Source organism: Chiloscyllium punctatum, chromosome 18 (genome assembly GCF_047496795.1).
Source record: "Chiloscyllium punctatum isolate Juve2018m chromosome 18, sChiPun1.3, whole genome shotgun sequence".
NCBI lineage: Eukaryota > Metazoa > Chordata > Chondrichthyes > Orectolobiformes > Hemiscylliidae > Chiloscyllium > Chiloscyllium punctatum.
The window spans coordinates 64,146,222-64,165,597 of NC_092756.1; the positions used below are offsets into that span (position 1 = coordinate 64,146,222).

The 19,376-nt window shown below is 44.2% G+C and overlaps 1 protein-coding gene across 1 annotated transcript in view; it reads right to left on the bottom strand.

The window, feature by feature from the left end:
• The window catches only part of LOC140489154 (NACHT, LRR and PYD domains-containing protein 3-like), a 72,827-nt gene that overhangs the window by 3,946 nt on the left and 49,505 nt on the right, over positions 1-19,376 (bottom strand). The window contains exon 11 of the mRNA XM_072588379.1: positions 13,363-13,449. Coding sequence (XP_072444480.1) covers positions 13,363-13,449 — 87 coding nt within the window. The remainder of the gene's footprint in view (positions 1-13,362; positions 13,450-19,376) is intronic.

The window sequence follows — 19,376 nt, forward strand, 5'->3', positions numbered from 1 at the left end:
CTGTTAAGAGAAAAGGAGGAGGGGGGGGGGCGGTGGGTGCTGACTCAGAGTTATGAACAGTTGTTGTTTAATGTTCACTCAGAATTAAAAAATAAATTGATGATATTTCCTTTAAAGAGTGGAATTTGGGAGTTCTCCGTCACTCGTATTTTAACAGATTATGAGGCGAGGTCAGACGAGCTTTCCTGGGTGTTTGGCTTAATTAACGGAGAGTTTAATTTCCGTGTCGTAACAACGAAGTCGAGCTGCAAATGTTGTTGGAGCATCACTGATCCAGACAAGTCAGCAGCAATTCCATCCCACCCCGCCCTCCCCCACTTCCTTCAAACTAAAGGGATAGTCATGGGCACCCACATGGGCCTGCTCTTCACCGGGTACGTGGAACAGCCCATCTTCCACAGTTACATCGGCACCACTCCCCACGTTTTCCTCCGCTACATCGATGACTGTTTTGACACCACCACATGCGCTCAAGGACGTTGAGCAGTTCATCAACTTCACAACCACCTTCCACGCCAACCTCAAGTTCACCTGGACCATCTCGGGCACCTCCCTGCCCGTCCTGGACCTCTGCATCTCCATATCTGGCAACCAACTCAATATGGACATCTACTACAAACCCATCGACTCTCTTAGCTGCCTAGACTACATCTCCTCCTACCCTTACTCCTGTAAAAATGCTATTCCTTACACCTAATTACTCCGCCTCCCCTGTATCTGCTCCCAGGAGGATCAATTCCACTCCAGGAAATCCCAGGTGGCCTCCTCCTTCAATGACCGAAATTTCCCCATCCACATGGTTAACAATGCCCTCCAGCGCATCTCCTCCACTTCCTGTACCTTTGCCCTAGAACCCCACCTCTCCCAATGCAACAATGATAGAACCCTCCACCCCACCCCCCGATCCTCACCTTCCACCCTACTAATCTCTGAATACATCGCATCATACTCAGTCATTTCCGCCACCTCTAAACAGACCTCACCATCAGTGATATATTTCCCTCCCTATCCCTACCTGCATTCTGCAGAGACCATTCCCTCCGCAACTCCCTCATTCGGTCCACATCCTACCAACCCACCCTCCACTCCCAGCATCTTCCTTTGCAACCGCAAGAGTTATAAAACCTGTGCCACACCTCCCCCGTCATCTCCATCTAAGGCCCCAAAGGATCCTTCCACATCTGGTCGAGAATTTCCTGAACATCCAAACACCTCATCTGCTGCATCTATTGTTCTCAATGTGGTCTCCTCTACACTGGGGAGACAGGACGCAAACATGTGGAATGTTTCAGAGAACATCTCTGGGACACACACACGAAACAACCCCACTGCCCTGTGGTTGACCACTTCAACTCCCCCTCCCACTCAGCCAAGGACATGCAAGTCCTGGGTCTCCTCCACTGCCAAATCCTAGCCACCTGATGACTGGAGGAAGAAGACCTCATCTTCCACCTTGGGACCCTCCAATCATATGGAATTAATGTTGATTTCACCAGTTTCCTTATCTACCCTGCCCTCACCCAATCCCTGACCAAACCCTGCAACCCAGCATCGCTCTCTTGAACCGTTCTTCCTTTCCATCTATCTGCTCCACCCTCCTTTCTGACCGGTCACTATCACCCCCACCTCCATCGACTTGTGACATTCCGAGCTACCTTCCCTCTAGCCCCCCCCCCCCCTCCCATTTATCTCTCAGCCCCCTTGTGCCACCCCCTCATTCCTGATGAAGAGCCTATGCTTGAAACATCGACTCTCCTGCTCCTTGGATGCTGCCTGACCGGCTGTGCTTTTCCAACACTACATTTTTTGACTCCGATCCCCAACATCTGCAGTCCTCATTTTCTACTAGCATTCCATCATCCTCCTGTCTTGAGCCTCATTAATGGTGGACATGCTTTGGACTATTAGTTCAGTTCATTTTTGTTAAACAACCATCTGCTATCTAGTACCAAACCTTGATGGCAAACAGAGAGCCTGAAAAAGTCAAGCATCCAGGATTACCGCAATGTGTAGGTATCAGGGAGCTTGCACAGTCAGTAAGGATTTGTTTGCAGCAGTCACAGATCAGTTACATTTTGAGTGTGAAAGTCATTCCTATTGACGATGGCTGCTGTATGTTGTTGGAAGCTTTGTAGAACAGGGTCAGACTGGTCTGAGATGCATTTGTTTTAATGCTAGAAGTGTAGTAGGTAAGGCACATGAATGTACTTGGATTAGTACCTGGGAGTATGTTATTGCTATTACTGAGACTTGGTTGAGGGAATGGCATAATTGGCAACTAAATATCCCACAATATAGATGCTTCAGGCAGGACAGAGACGGAGGTAAAAGGGCTCGAGGAGTTGCATTATGGACAATTCAGGCAGTGAGGCAATATGCACAGAGCTCAGAAATAGGAAGGGTGCAATAACAATGTTAGGGCTGTACTACAGGTCTCACAACAGCTAGCGTGAGATAGAGGTACAAATATGTAAACAGATAACAGAAAGATGTAGGAGCAACAGTGTGGTGGTGATGGGAGATTTTAATTTTACCAACATTGACTAGGATTCACTTAATGTTAAAGGTCTATATGGAGCAGGATTTGTAAGGGGCATCCAGGAGGGTTTCCTAAGAGTGGTATGTAAATAGCCCAACTCGGGAAGGGGCCTGGTGTTGGGGAATGAGCCTGGCCAGGTGGTTGAAGTTTCAGTAGGGGATTACTTTGGTAATAGTGATCACAATTCCGTAAGTTTCAGTCACTCATGGGTAAAGACGAGAGTGCTAAATTGGGGGAAGGCCTACTGCAGCAAAATTCAGCAGGAGCTGGGGGAGCAGCTATTTGAGGGTAAATCCACATTTGATATTAAAATAATTACTTACAGTGTGGAAACAGGCCCTTCGGGGGGCCACACCGACCCGCCGAAGTGGAACCCACCCATTCCCCTTTTTACTAACACTACGGGCAATTTAGATTGGCCAATTCACCTGACCTGCACATCTTTGGAGTGTGGGAGGAAACCGGAGCACCCGGAGGAAACCCACGCAGACATGGGGAGAATGTGCAAACTCCACATAGTCAGTCGCCTGAGTCGGGAATTGAACCCGGGTCTCTGGCGCTGTGAGGCAGCAGTGCTAACCACTGTGCCACCGTGCCGCCCAAATGTGGGAGGTTTTTAAAGAGATTTTGACTAGAATGCAGTGAAGACATGTCCCTGTGAATATGAGGGATAGAAATGGCAAGATTAGGGAATCATGGATGACAGATGAAATTGTGAGATGACCTAAGAGGAAAAAGGAAGTATACATAAGTCAGACCTCCATTTTAACAGCAGGAGTGAGGACTGGAGGGCTGCTGGGTAAGTAAAGTAATATATTTGGTGGTTGCTTTACCTGGAACACTATTAAAGTAAAGTAGTGTTTCCCATTCATTCTCCTTCTCTAATCTAATAAAAAAGGTTCTATGTGCTGGATTGGTAAGGTGTCTAATTTTTATTTTGTTTTGATTTATGAGAGGTGGCAAATAGAGTTTAATGTGGAAAAGTGTGAGGTGATTCAATTTGGAAGGAGCAACAGGAATAGAGTATGAGGCTAATGCTAAGATTCTTGGTAGTGTAGATGAGCAGAGAGACCTTGGTGTCCATGTGCATAAATCCCCGAAAGTTGCCACCCAGGTTGAGAGAGTTGTTAAGAAGGCATATGGCGCATTGGCTTTTATTGGTAGAGGGATTGGGTTTTGGAACCATGAGATCATGCTTCAGCTGTACAAAAGTCTGGTGCAGCCGCATTTGAAGTATTGCATGGAGTTCTGGTCACAGTATTCTAGGAAGGATGTGGAAGCATTGGAAAAGGTTCAGAGGAGATTTACTAGGATGTTGCCTGGTATGGAGGGAATAGATAAGGAGATACTCAGGGACTTGAGGCAGTTTTCATTAGAGAGAAGATTTAAAGGTGACTTAATTGAGACATATAAGATTACCAGAGGGTTAGATAGATTGGATGGTGACAGCCTTTTTCTTCAGATGGTGATGGCCAGCATGAGGGGATATGACTTTAAATTGAGGGGTGGCAGATATAGATCAGATGTCAGAGATAGTTTCTTTATTCAGAGAGTAGTAGGGGCGGAGAACGGTCTGCCTGAAACAGTTGTAGTCTTGCCAACTTTAAGGGCAGTTAAATGGTCATTGGATAAACATATGGATGATAATAAAATAATTCAAGTTGGATGGGCTTCAGATTGTTGCATCAACCTGTGAAACCATTGAGGGCGGAAAGGCCTGGACTGTGCTGCAATGTTCTATGTTCTATAAGGTCTAGGCAACTGAAAACAGATGAAGCTTTGGATGAATATCGAGAAAGTCAAACCAATCTGAAAAGAGGAACTAAGAGGGCTAAAAGGGGTCATGAAATATCTTTAACAAACTAGGTTAAGGAAAATCCCACAGCCTTTTAATCATATACAAGGAGTAAGAGGGTAACTAGAGAAAGGCTTGGCCCACTCTAGGACAAAGCAGTAAAGTTATGCATGAGTCAATGAAAATGGGTGAGATTCTTAATGAGTACTTTGCCTCAGTATTCAGCAAGGAGAGGGACATGACAGATGACAGGTTCAGGATAGATGCTTGATTACTCCAGGTCAAGTTGGCATGAGGGAGCCATGAGGGAGCAAGTATTCTAAAAGGAATTAAGGTGGACAAGTGCCCAATTCCAGATGGGATCTATCCCAGGTTACTGAAAGAAGCAAGAGGGGAAAATAGCTGGGGCCTTAACAGAGGTCTTTGCAGCATCCTTAAACATGGGTGAGGTCTTGGTGGATTGGAGAATTGCTAATGTCGTCCCCTTGTTTAGGAAGGATAGCAGGGTAATCCAGGTCATTATAGACCGATGAGCCTGACATCAGTGGTAGGGAAGCTCTTGGAGAAGATACTGAGGGATAGGACCTATTCCTATTTGGAAGAAAATGGGTTTATCAGTGATAGATCACCTGGTTTTGTGCAGGGAAGGTCATGTCTTACCAACTTAATAGAACTCTTTGAGGAAGTGACAAAGTTGATTGATGCGGGAAGGACTGTAGATGTTATATACATGGACTTCAGTGAGGCATTTGACAATGTTCTCTATGGTAGGCTGATAGAGGAGGTGAAGTTGCATGGGCCCCAGGGTGTACTAGTTAGATGGATAGAAATCTGGCTGGGCAGCAGGAGACAGAGAGTAGTAGGGGAAGGGAATTTATCAAAATCGAGAACTGTGAGCAGTGGTGTTCCATGGGGATCCAGGCTGGGATCAATGCTGTTTGTGATATACATAAATGATCGAGAGGAAGGTTTTGGTGGTCTGATTAGCAAGTTTGCAAATGTCGTTAATTTTGGTGAAATAGCATATACTGAAGAGGACTGTCAGTGAATACAGCAGAATATGGATAGATTGGAGAGTTGGGCAGAGAAGTGGCAGATGGAGTTCAATCCGGGAAAATACAAGGGGGTGCATTTTGGAAGATCCAATTCAACAGCAAACTATATGGTCAATGGAAGAGTCCTGGGGAAAACTGATGTATAGAGAGATTTGGGTGCTCAGGTCAATTGTACCATGGAGATAGCAATGCAGGTCGATAGAGTGTTCTAGAAGACATACAGCATGCTTTCCTTCATCGGAGAGGGTACTGAGTATAAGAGTTACAATTGTACAAGTCTTTGGTTCGGCCACATTTGGAATACTGTATACAGTTCTGGTCGCCACATTACCAAAAGAATGTGGTTGCTTTGGAGAGGGTGCACAGGAGGTTAACCGGGATGTTGCCTGGTATGAAGACCGCTAGGTATGAAGAGTGGTTAAGTAGATTAGGATTATTTTCATTAGACAGACAGAGGCTGAGGGGGACCTGATTGATAGCTAGGGTGGATAGCAAGAAGGTGGCACGGTGGTTAGCACTGTTGCCTCTCAGCGCCAGAGACCCGGGTTCAATTCCCACCTCAGGCGACTGACTGTGTGGAGTTTGCACATTCTCCCCATGTCTGCTTGGGTTTCCTCCGGGTGCTCAGGTTTTCTCCCACAGTCTAAAAAATGTGCAGGTCAGGTGAATTGGCCATGCTATGTTGCCCGTAGTGTTAGGTAAGGGGTAAATGTAGGGGTATGGGTGGGTTGCGCTTTGGCGGGTCGGTGTGAACTTGTTGGGCCGAAGGGCCTGTTTCCACAATGTAAGTAATCTAATCTAATCTAAAAGGTGGTGGGTGCCTGGAACGTGTTGTCAGTGGAGATGGTAGAGATGGGCATTTAAGATATATCTAGACAGATACATGAAGGGGCAGGGTGTAGCGAGATACAGATCCTTAGAAAACAGACAACAGGTTTAGATAGAGGATCTGCATCGGCGCAGGCTTGAAGGGCCTGTTCCTGTAATGCGGTGACCAGAACTGTACACAATACTCCAAGTTTTGTACAGCTGCAGCATGACCTCATGGCTTTGAAACACAATCCATTTACCAATAAAAGCTAACACACCATCTGCCTTCTTAACAACCCTATTAACCTGGGTGACAACTTACTGGGATCTACGGACACCGAGATCTCTCTGTTCATCTACACCATCAAGAATTTTACCAGTAGCTCAGTACTCTTCATTCCTGTTGCTCCTCCCAAAGTGAATCACCTCACATTTTTCCACATTAAACTTCATTTACCATCTCTCAGCCCAGATCTGTGGCTTATCTATGTCCCTCTGTAACCTACAACATCCTTCAGCACTATCCACAACTGTATCGACCTTCGTGTCATCCGCAAATTTACTAACCCAAGCTTCTACGCCATCATCCAGGTAGTTTATAAAAATAACAAACAGCAGTGTCCCCAAAACAGATCCTTGCAGTACACCACTGTGAACACAATAGCACATGCCTTGGGCAAAACATAGACAATGTGTAAACTTGGGAAAGAGTAGATTATATAAGACACATGGAAAATAAAACATGAGAGCTGAAGTATGTAATATTACAATACTTTGTGGAAAACTTGCAGGTGATTATGCGGAAAGCCACACCAGACAGATATAAACGATATCCAAAGAATGTGAATGCAGATTCAGGACAGGCCAGGTGAGGATGGAATCAAGCAGGTGGGGCGAGAGGGGCAAAAATCCAAACAGAGAGGACACATCAGGTCAGGAAACGAAGACTTCATAGGCGATGAAATTGTGCCTGTCTGGAGAGAAATTGGAAGGTGAATTTTCCAACAAAGGTGCTGATCGGGATGCTGATAGGGAAACTAAGACCTCATTGGTGTGCTGGCTAATATTTGATACAAGACAAGTTCCTGTGTTTTACATTTCCAGAATGCAGTTGGGACAGACAATGAATGGAAAGAACAAAATGTTGAAAACAAACACATATTGTTTCTCTGGAAACAATTCTTTTAAAAAGAGATTGAATTAAAGGGAATTGGCTAGTATTTCAATTTGGAAACATGGCGAGATGCCTACAGGAATTAATAAATATCTTTTAGAATAGAATCTTTTAGATGCCCAAGTGCTTGGAATCAAATAGAAATGTTTGATTGCTGTTTGAAGAATATTGTAAAAATACTTCATTAGATTGTAAAGGTTCCCTAAGACTCATGATTAAGACAGAATGGCTGCCACAAATGCCTCAGTTAAAACAATGACAGAAACAGCAAATCCAAGTTTTGAGAACTAGAAATTGTTTAAAATCATGCAGCACCAGGTTATAGTCCAACAGGTTTATTTGGAAGCACTAGCTTTTGGAGCATTGCTCCTTCATCAGGTGATTGTGGAGAATAAGATTGTAAGTCATAGAACTTATAGCAAAAGTTCATATATTGAAAAAGACCCAGATTGTTTGATAAGTCTTTCATCTTTTAGTATGACCATGTTGGTTTCAGTTCTTTTATATGTAAATCACAAAACATTTTTTAAAAGTTACCAAAATGTTTTTAAAAATGTTGTGATTTACATATGAAAGAACTGAAACCAACATGGCCATTCTAAAAGATGAGAGACTTAACAAGCAATCCAGGTCTTTTTCAATATGTAATTTCAGTTACACCACACTGTAAACTTTTGCTATAAATTCTGTGTCTTAGAATCCTATTCTTCATAATCACCTGATGAAGGAGCAGCACTCCGAAGAGCTAGCGCTTCCAAATAACCTGGACTATAACCTGGTTAACCTGGTGTTGCGTGATTTTTAACTTTGCACACCCCAGTCCAACACCGGCATCTCCAAATCATTTGGAATAGTATATTAGATTGAGAATTTTATTGATTTGATCGAGGATATTAATTTTGAATTTATTCATGTTAAAACAAAGTGCAGATAAGACTTGTATATAAGAAATAAAGTTTAGACTGAACAATTAATTGTTTGGGAGCTACAATAAGGACAGCAAATAACACTAACAAGTTAAATACAGTTTAAAGGAGACAACGGTAGGATCTTTTAAGTTCTTTCGATTTGGTATATATTTATGCTTTAATGCCAGGAATTAAGAATTAGGAATAGTTTCTCTTTGAGAGTGAAGTCATCTAGAGGTAACCAATATCATCAAGAGAGAGTGACCATCACATTTTCAGCTGTGGTGGGGAGAAGAACCAACACCTTCAAAACAAACAGAAGTGTCTGGGACAGATTATTATACTCAATATACTCTCACCTCACAGGCTAACAGCCAGTAGGTATGCCTTTGGGTAGATACATGATTGTGTGGTATCATGGCGTCAGAGGTCAGGATGGAAGCTACATCACTCTGGGAGGGACACCCCTACAACATGTGGCTATAATTAAGGAATTCGAAGAAGCTACTGGAGGACCACAAGAGGCTACAGACATTACAATTAAAGCATATCAAATGTGATCAGACTTATCCAGTCAGGTAGCTAATTGGCAAATGCGAAACAAAGCAAGCAGCACAACAGACCCCAAGCAACAAATGGCACAATCGAGAATGAGGAAGTGTAAGCAGGGATACAGAAGAGGAGGAAGGGGAACAATAGCAATTGGAAAAACAAAGAATGGCAAAAAGGCACCGACGAGTCTGATGAAGAGAGGAAAGATGGCAGCACCTTAACCCCAGCATTTCACAAAATTACACAGCATGGGAAGGAAGCCACATTGAGGAGGAAGAGCAGATTCTTGTGATGGCATGGAATGGGAAGAGGCACAGTAGAGCACTATGTTGATGTATGGAATGTGCTCAGCATAACCTGGGAGCATCAAACAAGGTCCCAGTGTTGTAACAGCCCTGACCAAAGGAGCCATGGGAGCAGTTCCAAATATTCCTCAGGACCACTCACCGGGCATGGGAAAGGTTTATTGTTTGATTGTTATTGGCCGATTTACAATGTGGATGAAATCTCTTTCACACGAGACTGTTCACCCACACCTGTCACTCAACTAATGGTAGAGGGGGTAATCCCCTCGATGGGGAATACCATGACAGATGGATCGAGATCACAATGAGTTTTAAAGCATTAAGGAATGATTCAGAGGCAACAAGCAATTCAGAAGGCAAAGTCTTCATCGCTGCAGGGGATGGAGTTTAAGTTTGAAAAGTCTTACAACAACTCTACAGGGTTTTGATGAGGTTGAACCCAGACTACTGTGTACAGCTTTGTACCCTATATTTAACAAAAGGGATATCAGTACTGGAGGCAGTTCAAAATAGGTCCACTAGGCCAATTTGTGGGATGAAGATGTTGACTCAAGAATGAGGTTTTTATTCTTAAGAATGAGGGAAGAGCTATTGAAACACAAAGATTTTGGGATTGGCAGCTCGACAGAGTAGATGTTGAGTAGATATTTCCACTAGTGTGTGAATCTCAAACTAGGAGGTGGAGTTACAGAAAAAGAGAAAACAGATTTCAAATTGAAATGCAAAGGAACTTATTTTCCCAGAGAATAGTGAATGTTGGAAATTCTCTGGCCCAGAGAGTTGTGGAGCATGGATCACAAACTATCTAAAGAGGAAGTAGAGAGATTTCTGAAATATCAGGGAGTGAAGGGCTATAAGTAGATAGCACAAAAGATGTCTCAAGTCCTGGGGATCAGCTACAATTTTATGAATGGTGGGGCAGTCTTGAGGGGCCAAATGGCCTACTTCTGTTCCTAAGTTCTCATGAAGTTTGTAAGTTGCTGGGAATGAAATGAAGATTTCACAGCCTCTATCATCTGCAGATCTTGGGAATGGTCATGTGAATGAACAGGATATTAAAGAGAGCGTTATCTAAAGCTGTACAAAACACAGGGCAGAGATGGACAGATCTGCTACCACATATCTTAAATGGAACTTAGGGCAACATCCAGTAGAGCAAAACAGATCAACTCCACGTGGATTAATGACAGCAGGGTGATTACTGGTGATGTTGTGGCAGAACACAGAGTTACACGATCAGTGGGAAAGCTGTGCAAGTAGTTGCATGAATTGAAGCAAGAGGTTCGGGGTCAGTCAATATAAATTCCAAGTCAGAAAGAACACTCAGTGCTTCACTATGACGGAAACATTGTCGTTACACCAAACTGTTACTGCTGTATGCAACCAGCATCACCAAAACATATTACCTGTCACAATGGATGCCAATTGCAAGACTGACCTTCCACCTAGAACTGATGGCATTGCTTCATTCCTGATGAAGGGCTTTTGCCCGAAATGTTGATTTGCCTGCTCCACTCTAATCTAGACTTTGGTCTCCAGCATCTGTAATACCCACTTTTGCCCACTTAGAATTGATGCTCACTTGAATAAATGCATCCTCCTTATAATGTATCTAAAAAGCTTGTGAAATCAGTTAACGGCCTGTTTATGAGAGTTAATTACCATCCCATTAGATTCAAGCAAGATCTGTCAGCCAGGCCATCCCCAGTAATATCTACATCCAATGTACTCTCCCCTGAACCACAGCTGCAGCCAGTTTTACACAAATCCCAGCCCTCAGCCCATCTCAACATTGCTGATACAATTAAGGCTCATGTCTTCAGGATGTTTTATTCCCTTTTTGTTTTGCACCATCTGTATTTTGTTATTTTGCCTTTCTTGCCTTCTATTACTCACATTCCCATATTCATTATCCTTCCTCTCTACACTCTCTGCCTAACTACATTTTCTTTTTATTCATTCATGGGATTAGGCATCACTGGCTGGCCAGCATGTATTGTCTGTCCCTAGTTGCCCTTAAGGTGCGGGAAGAGCTGCATCCTTGAAACGCAGCAATCTCCATGCTGTAGGTTGACCCATAACACTGTTAGAGAGGAACTTCCAGGATTCTGACCCAGCAACATTGAAGGAATGGGAACAGAACTCTAAGTCAGACTGGCTTCGAAGGGAACCTTTACCAGGTGTTGTTCTTATTACATTTCTACTGCCCTTATCCTTCTCATGGATTTGGAAGGTATTGTCTCAAGATCTTTGGTAAATTTCAGCATCTTGAAGGCAATACACATTGCTACTGAGTGCTGGTGGTGGGGAGAGTGGATATTTGTGGATGTGGTATTAACCAAATGGGCTGCTTTGTCTTTGTCAAGCTGGAGTGTTTTTGGAGCTGCCACTCCAGGCAACTGCATTCCATCATACTCCTGCCTTACCGATGGTCAACAGCTTTTGGGGAGTCAATGTAGACCATTGGGAAAGTCACATGAGAAGTCTAGCAAGGCCAATCTTGACACCTAATCAGTTGAATGTTTTGATGAGATTTTCTCTCGGGAGATCATTCTTGTGGTCAGCTGAATTTACTGCATCAACGTGGCACAGCTTTGATTGACTTATAATCTGCTTGTGCCCATTAAAGTTACATCTCAGAGCACAGAGATTATCACTGCAATGCTGCTGTAAAGATATTCTGTGCTCAGTGACAGAAACCAAGCTGATGGATCAGACCAGATTACTTCTTGGGCTCAGTGATTGCGTGTTGTCCAGATGCTCACAGCATCTCTGCTTTGCCTTGCTTTTAAGCACTTTCCCCCTTTAAGCAAAGATACCAAGCTTACAATACTACTGACTGCCCTGTTGTTTAGAGCAGAAGTAAAGCAAGGAAACGGTGTGCCAACTGTACAGTCATAGGAGAATCCAGGGCAGCCTCTGATACCAGTCCAGGAGCTGGGACACTGTCAGACAGCCGCTTGGGGTGGTCAGTCAGGATCCTCTCCTCATAAGGGAGAAGGAGCTGAACATTGGGCAGCCCACCATCTGTCTTGACTCTCTCTGCCTTATTGTGGGCAATTTTCTGCAGAAATGAGGAAAAGGGATAGATTAAGGGAAATGATAGTGGGTGATACAGCTGTTACAGCTCGCGATGGTGGGAAAAATGTGGTGCGGCCTTCTGAGTAGGCAGCACAGAGGCCATGCAGGGTTAAGGATGTGGGGGGGTGGGGGGGGGGGATTGGGTAAGGGAAGATGGAACAGTATGTACCAGGACGGGTGTGAGGTACATGCAGCAGCAGAGACAGAGTGAGCATGAGGTAGCAGAGAGTAGATTCTGTAATTTACTGTAATGGATCAGAGAAAATCATTGTCCTTCCTCCTACAGTGCAGGGCTTTCTTCCAGGCGGCTGAGACCATACTGTTCCAGGTGGCATCCTCGTTCCAGGTGGCATCCTCGTTCCAGGCTCACAGGGTCTGGTGTTGTGGCCTACTCTGTCAGTTCTGGCAGAAGAAAAGGGCCCTGTTTTGCACAACCCCTTTCAATAGGGCCTCCAGTCACCTATCTGTAAGGCAGAGTGCCAAATTCCTCTTATCTATCAAGTTTGGGCAAAATGTAAGTCTCCACAAAGGGCAGTTATTGAACTGGCACTGCTTGTCTGGGTGCGCAATTACCTTTCAAAGATACAGCAGGGATGTCAGTCTAATCTACGATATGCGGGCAATGACGGATAGTGAAATCAGGTTAACAACAGACAAGAGGGGCATTGCAGGTGAGGCTAGGTAGTTAATGAGGCAAGATTGGGATTATAGCAGAAGAAAACTCAAGGTCTCAGAGACAGCAACCCTCGATGATACATGATAAAATTGACACTGAGCCAAAAGAAAGTAAGATTCAGCCCGTTAGCTTTCTTCAGTTGATCATTAATCAAAAATTTTAAAAAGTTAGCTCTTACAGATAGAAAAGCCATAAAATAATTCAATTCACCTTTCCCTTATCGACAACTGTTATTTGATGCAAATAGAATATTACAGCATCAGATTTCAATAATAGGTGTTCCTATACCCACCAGTAATTGTGTCTTTTTTGCATTTTGTTCCATGTTCATTTTCATGCTTGATATTAATACTATTACAAATACCCATATTACAAAACATGACAGATAACACTATTCTTGATGACAATGATAATAAACAATGTCAGACATCCGGTGATTGTAAACAGTGTCTCATTCTGGTACTTACCCTAGTCTCTCTATTTTACAGTCTGGATTCTTCAGAGCTGCACTAAGTAATTTCACTCCAGAATCTCCCAATTTATTAACATAAAATCTGAACATAGAGAGAGTGAAAAATGCATTAATAGAACATGGCATGGTACAGCACAAGACAGAGCCTTCAACCTTCAATGCTGTGCCTACCTTTTATTCTACTCTAAGATCAGACTAACCTACATATCCTTCATTGTACAATCTTCCATGTGTCCATGCAAGAGTTGCTTAAATGTCCCTAAAGTATCTGATTCTACTACCACTGCTGGCAGTTTATTCCACACACCCACCTCTGTGTAAAGAAACTACCTGACATCTCCCCGAAACCTTCCTCCACTCACCCTAAAATTATGCCTCCTCGTGACAGTCATTTCTGCCCTGGGAAAAAAAAGTCTCTGGCTATCTACTCTATCTATGCCTCTCATCATCTTGTACACCTCTAGCAAGTTACCTCTCATCCTTCTTCGCTCCAGTGAGAAACGCCTCAGCTCCCTCAGCCTTTCTTCATAAGACATGCCCTCCAGTCCAGGCAGCATCCTGGTAAATCTCCTCTGCACCCTCTCTAAAGTTTCGATGTCCTTCCTATAATGAGGTGACCAGAACTGAACACAATACTCCAAGTGTGGTCTAACCAGGAATCTATAGAGTTGCAGCATAACCTTGCAGCTCTTAAACTCAATCCCTCTGCTAATGAAAGCAAACATACCACATGCCTTCTTCAAAACCCTAACAACTCGAGTGGCAACTTTAAGGGATCTATGGACACAGACCCCAAGATCCCTCTGTTCCTCCACACTGCTAAAAATCCTGCCTTTAACCCTATATTCTGCAATCAAACTTGACCTTCCAAGGTGAATGACTTCACACTTTTCCAGGTTGAACTCCATCTGACACTTATCAGCCCAGTTCTGCATCTTGGCAATGTCCCGTTACAACCTACAACAGCCCTCCAGACTATCTACTACTCCAACAATGCTCACGTCATCGGCAAACTTACTAACCCACCCTTCCACTTCCTCACCCCGGTCATTTATAAAAATCACAAAGAGCGGAGGTCCCAGAACCAATTCCTGCGTAACACCGCCAGTCATCAAGCTCCAGGCTGAATACCTTCCACCTACCACCACTATGGGCCAGCCAATTCTATACCCAGACAGCTGAGTTTCTCTGTATCCCATGTTTCCTGACTTTCTGAATGAATCTACCATGAGGATCTTTTCAAACGCCTTGCTAAAATCCACACCCACCACATCCACTACTCTACATTCATCAATGTGTTTCGTCACATTCTCAAGAAGTTCAATAAGATTTATGAGGCATGACCAAGCCCTCACAAAGCCATGCTGACTATCTCTATTCAAGCTAATGCTTTCCAATAAATCATAAATCATAAGTACTTCACCCATACAGACATGAGACTGACTGGTCTGTAATTCTGAGGATCACCCCTATTCCCTTTCTTGAACATTTGCCACCCTGAAATCATCTAGCACTACTCCAGTGGACAGTGAGGATGCAAAGATCATCGCCAAAGGCACAGTAATCTCTTTCTCCACTTCTGGAGAAACCTTGGGTACATCCCATGTGGCCCAGGGGATTTATCTATCATAACTTTCAAAATTTTCAGCACATCCTCCTTCTTAACATCAACCTGTTTGAGCATATCAGTCTGTGTCACGCTGTCCTCAGAAACATCAAGGTCCCTCTCAGTAGTGAATACTGACGCCAAGTATTCATTCATGACTTCCCGAACCTCCTCCAATTCCAGGTGCAAATACCCTCCATTGTCCCTGATCATCCCCACCCTCACTCTGGGAATCTTCCTGTTCCTCACATAAACGTAGAATGCATTTGGGTTTTCCTTCATCCTGTCTGCGAAAGCTTTTTCATGCCCCCTTCTCACTCTCCTAAGTCCATTCTTCAGTTCCTTCCTGGTTAGGAAAAAGTGAGGACGGCAGACACTGGAGATCAGAGTCAAAAGATGTGGTGCTGGGAAAGCACAGCCAATCAAGCAGTATCCAAGGAGCAGGGAAATTGACGCTTTGAGCATGAGCTCTTCATCAGGAATTAGGGGGATGGTAGTTGGGAATGTGATAGGTAGATGAAAGTGGTGGTGATGGTAATCAGTCAGAGAGGAAGGTGAAGTGAATATGTGGGAAGGAAGATGGACAGGGAGTACATTTCAAGAGTGCGGTGCCGAGTTGGAAGGTTTGAGCTGGGATAATTTGGGGGGTGGCGAAATTAGGAAACTGTGAAGTGCACATTGATTGTGTGTGGTTGGATAGCCCCAAGGCAGAAGATGAGGCATTTTTCCTCCAGGCATCAAGCGGCTAGAGTTTGGCAGTGGAGGCCAGTAGAATATTCTCTGGGACATTCTACACCGGGGGGACAGGATGCCAACTTATTGATTTCACCAGTTTCCTCATTTGCCCTCCCCCCACCTTATCCCAGATCCAACATTCCAACTCAGCATTGCCCTCTTGAACTGTCCTACCTGTTCATTTTCCTTCCCACCTATCCCCATTACCCCCACCTTCATCTACCTATCACAATCGCAGCTACCTTGCAATCTGGAGATTACTACTCAGCTCTTCCTGCCTTCTAGCTTCTAACCGAACTGCCAATATTCACTTTTCAGGTGCTCCTCCATTTCCTTACCTGTGTCGTTAATTAGAACATCGTCCATAGAAAAATACAGCACAGAACAGGCCCTTTGGCCCACAATGTAATGTCAATGATTAACCCTAATCTAAAATAATATAACCTAACCTGCACACCCCTCAATTCACTACTGTCCATGTGCATACCCAGCAGTCACCTGAATGTCCCTAATGACTCCGTTTCCACCATCACCGCTCTGGCAATGCATTCCATATGCTCACAACTCTCTGCGTAAAGAACCAGACTCTGACGGAAAGGTCTCTGGCTATCGACTCTATCCATGCTTCTCATTACCTTGTACACCTCGATCAGGTCACCTCTCTTCCTCCTTCTCTCCAAAGAGAAAAGTCCAAGTTAGTCAACCTTTCTTCATAAGGCAAACCCTCCAGTCCAGGCAGCATCCTGGTAAACCTTCTTTGCACCCTCTCCAAAGCCACTGTATCTTTCCTATAGTAGGGTGACCAGAACTGGACACAATATTCCAAATGTGGTCTCACAGGGTTTTGTAAATCTGCGGGAAAACCTCGTGGCTCTTAAACATGATCCCCCGTTAATGGAAGCCAAAACACCATATGCTTTCTTAACAACCCTATCCACTTAGTTGGCAACTTTGAGGGATCTATGTATTTGAACACCAGGATCCCGCTGTTCTTCCACACTGCCAAGAATCCTGTCTTTAATCCTATATTCAGCATTCAAGTTCTATGTTTCAAAATGCATCACTTCGCATTTATCCAGGTTGAACCCCATCTGCCATTTCTCAGCCCAGCTCTGCATCCTGTCTATGTCACGCTGCAGCCTGCAATAGCCCTCTATACTATCGACAGTACCTCCAACCTTTGTGTCATCTGTAAATTTACTAACCCACGCCTCAACCTCCTCATCCAAGTCATTTATAAAATCTACAAAGAGCAAAGGCCCAAGAACAGAGCCCTATGGGACGCCACCCACCACTGACCTCAAGGCAGAATACTTTCCATTTACAACCACTTCTGTCAGCCAACCAATTCTGAATCCAGAGAGTCAAATCTCCCTGTATCCCATATGTCCTGACTTTATTAATGAGCCTATCATGGGAACCTTATCAAATGACTTGAAGTCCATATACACCACATCCACTGCCCGACCTTCGTCGACCTGTCTCATCAACTCCTCAAAGAACTCAGTAAGGTTTGTGAGGCATGACCTGCCCCTCACAAAGCCATGCTGACTGCTTTTAATCAGGCTATGCTTTTCCAAGCAGTCATCAATCCATTCCTCAGAATTCTTTCCAAAGCCTTGCTGACCACAGATGTATGACTGACTGGTCTGTAATTGCCAGGGACTTCCCCATTACCCTTCTAGAAAAGAGGAACAATATTCGCCTCCCTCCAATCCTCTGGTACAACTCCCGTGGAGAATGCAGAAGCAAAGATCGTTGCCAACAGCTTAGCAACCTCCTTTCTCGCTTCCCGGAGCAACCGAGGATAAATCTGGTCTGGCTCTGGAGACTTATTAATCTTAATGTTTGCCAAAATTTCTAGCCCATCAACTTCCTTAATCTCGATCTGTTCAAGCCTGCTTCACGGGTCCTCAAAGTTCTCATTCACGCCAAGGTGCCTTTCCTTAGTGAAAACCGAAGCAAAAGACTCATTTAGGGCATCCTCTATCTGCTCAGACTCCACGCACAAGTTCCCTACGCTATCCCTGATCAGCCCTACCCTCTCCCTGATAATTCTCTTATTCCTCACGTATGAGTAAAATGCCTTTGGGTTCTCCCTAATCCTTCTTGCCAAGCCTTTTTCGTGCTCCCTCCTGGCTCACCCTCCAGTCCATTTTTCAGCTCCTTTCTAGCAAGCGTATAATCCTCTAAAGCTGTGCTTGATCCTTGCTTCCTCCACTTTACGTAAGCTGCCTTCTTCCTTTTGAGGAGAAGCTCCTCTGTTCTCATTATCTAAGACTCCTTAAGCTTGCCTGTCTCAGAGGAACAAATTTATGCATCACTCATAATAACTGCTCCTTAACCAGTTTCCACATGTCTGTTGTGCCCTTTCTGTGGAACAATTGCTCCAGTCTGTACTTCCCAACTCATGTCTGATAGCATCATAACTTCCTTTTCCCTACTTAAGTATCTTCCCTCGGTAACTGCTCCTTTCCCTCTCTAAGAATATGTTAAATGTGAGGCAGTTGTGATCACTTTCACCAAAGTGTTCTCCCACCGTGAGATCTGACACCTGTCCTGGCTCATGGGCGAGCACCAAATCCAAAATGGCCTCTCCCCTCGTCGGTCTGTTTACACACTGAGTAAGGAAACCCTCCTGAACACACCTGACAAAAACGGCTCCATCCAAACCATCTGCACTAAAGAAGTTCCAGTCAATATTGGGAAAGTTGGAGTCACCCATAACAACAACTCTGCTACATTTGCATTTTCCCAAAACCTGCCAGCCTGAGTTCTTCGATCTTCTTACTACCATTAGGGGGTCTGCAGAAAACTCCCAATGATGTGGCTGCTCCCTAACTTTCACCCATACTGACTCAGTAGACAAACCTTCCTCAACAACCTTCATTTCTGTAGCTGTGATGTACTCTGATTAGCAACACTACACCCCCTCCTCTTCCCCCCCTCCCTTTTTGAATGTTCTAAAGCCTGAAATCTAGCAACCATTCCTGCCCCTGTGAAACCCACATCTCCGTTACGAGTACAACATCATAGTTCCAAGTACTGATCCATGTTCTAAGTTCGTGACACTTATTTCTAACAGTCCTTGCGTTAAAGCAGACACACTTTAATCAATCCCTTTGTTTCATCACGTGAAAAACCTCCCTGATAGATTCACTAAATCCTGTCACTACCCCACCTACAAGTACCCCTCTCTCAGATATGTAGTTCTGGTTCACACCCCTCCCCCACCAAACTAGTTTAAACCCTCCCATTAATACGTTCTCCAATTTAGAACATTAACTTTTTGATCTGGTCTATCCTTTTCCATCACTAATGCAAAACTAATAGAATCATGTTCAGTGGCTAAGGTTTGCATGTTCCACATATTAGAACATAGAATGTTACAGCGCAGTACAGGCCCTTCAGCCCTCGATGTTGCACCATTCTATGAAATCAATCTGATGCCCATCTAACCTACATCGTTCCATTATCATATGTATGCCCAATGCCCATTTAAATTACCTTAATGTTGGCGAGTCTACTACTGCTGCAGGCAGACAGTTACACACCCCTACTTTGAGTAAAGAAACTACCCCTGATATCTGCCCTAAATCTGTCACCCCTCAATTTAAAGCTATGTCCCCTCATGTTAGCCTTCACTATCCGAGGAAAAAGGCTTTCAC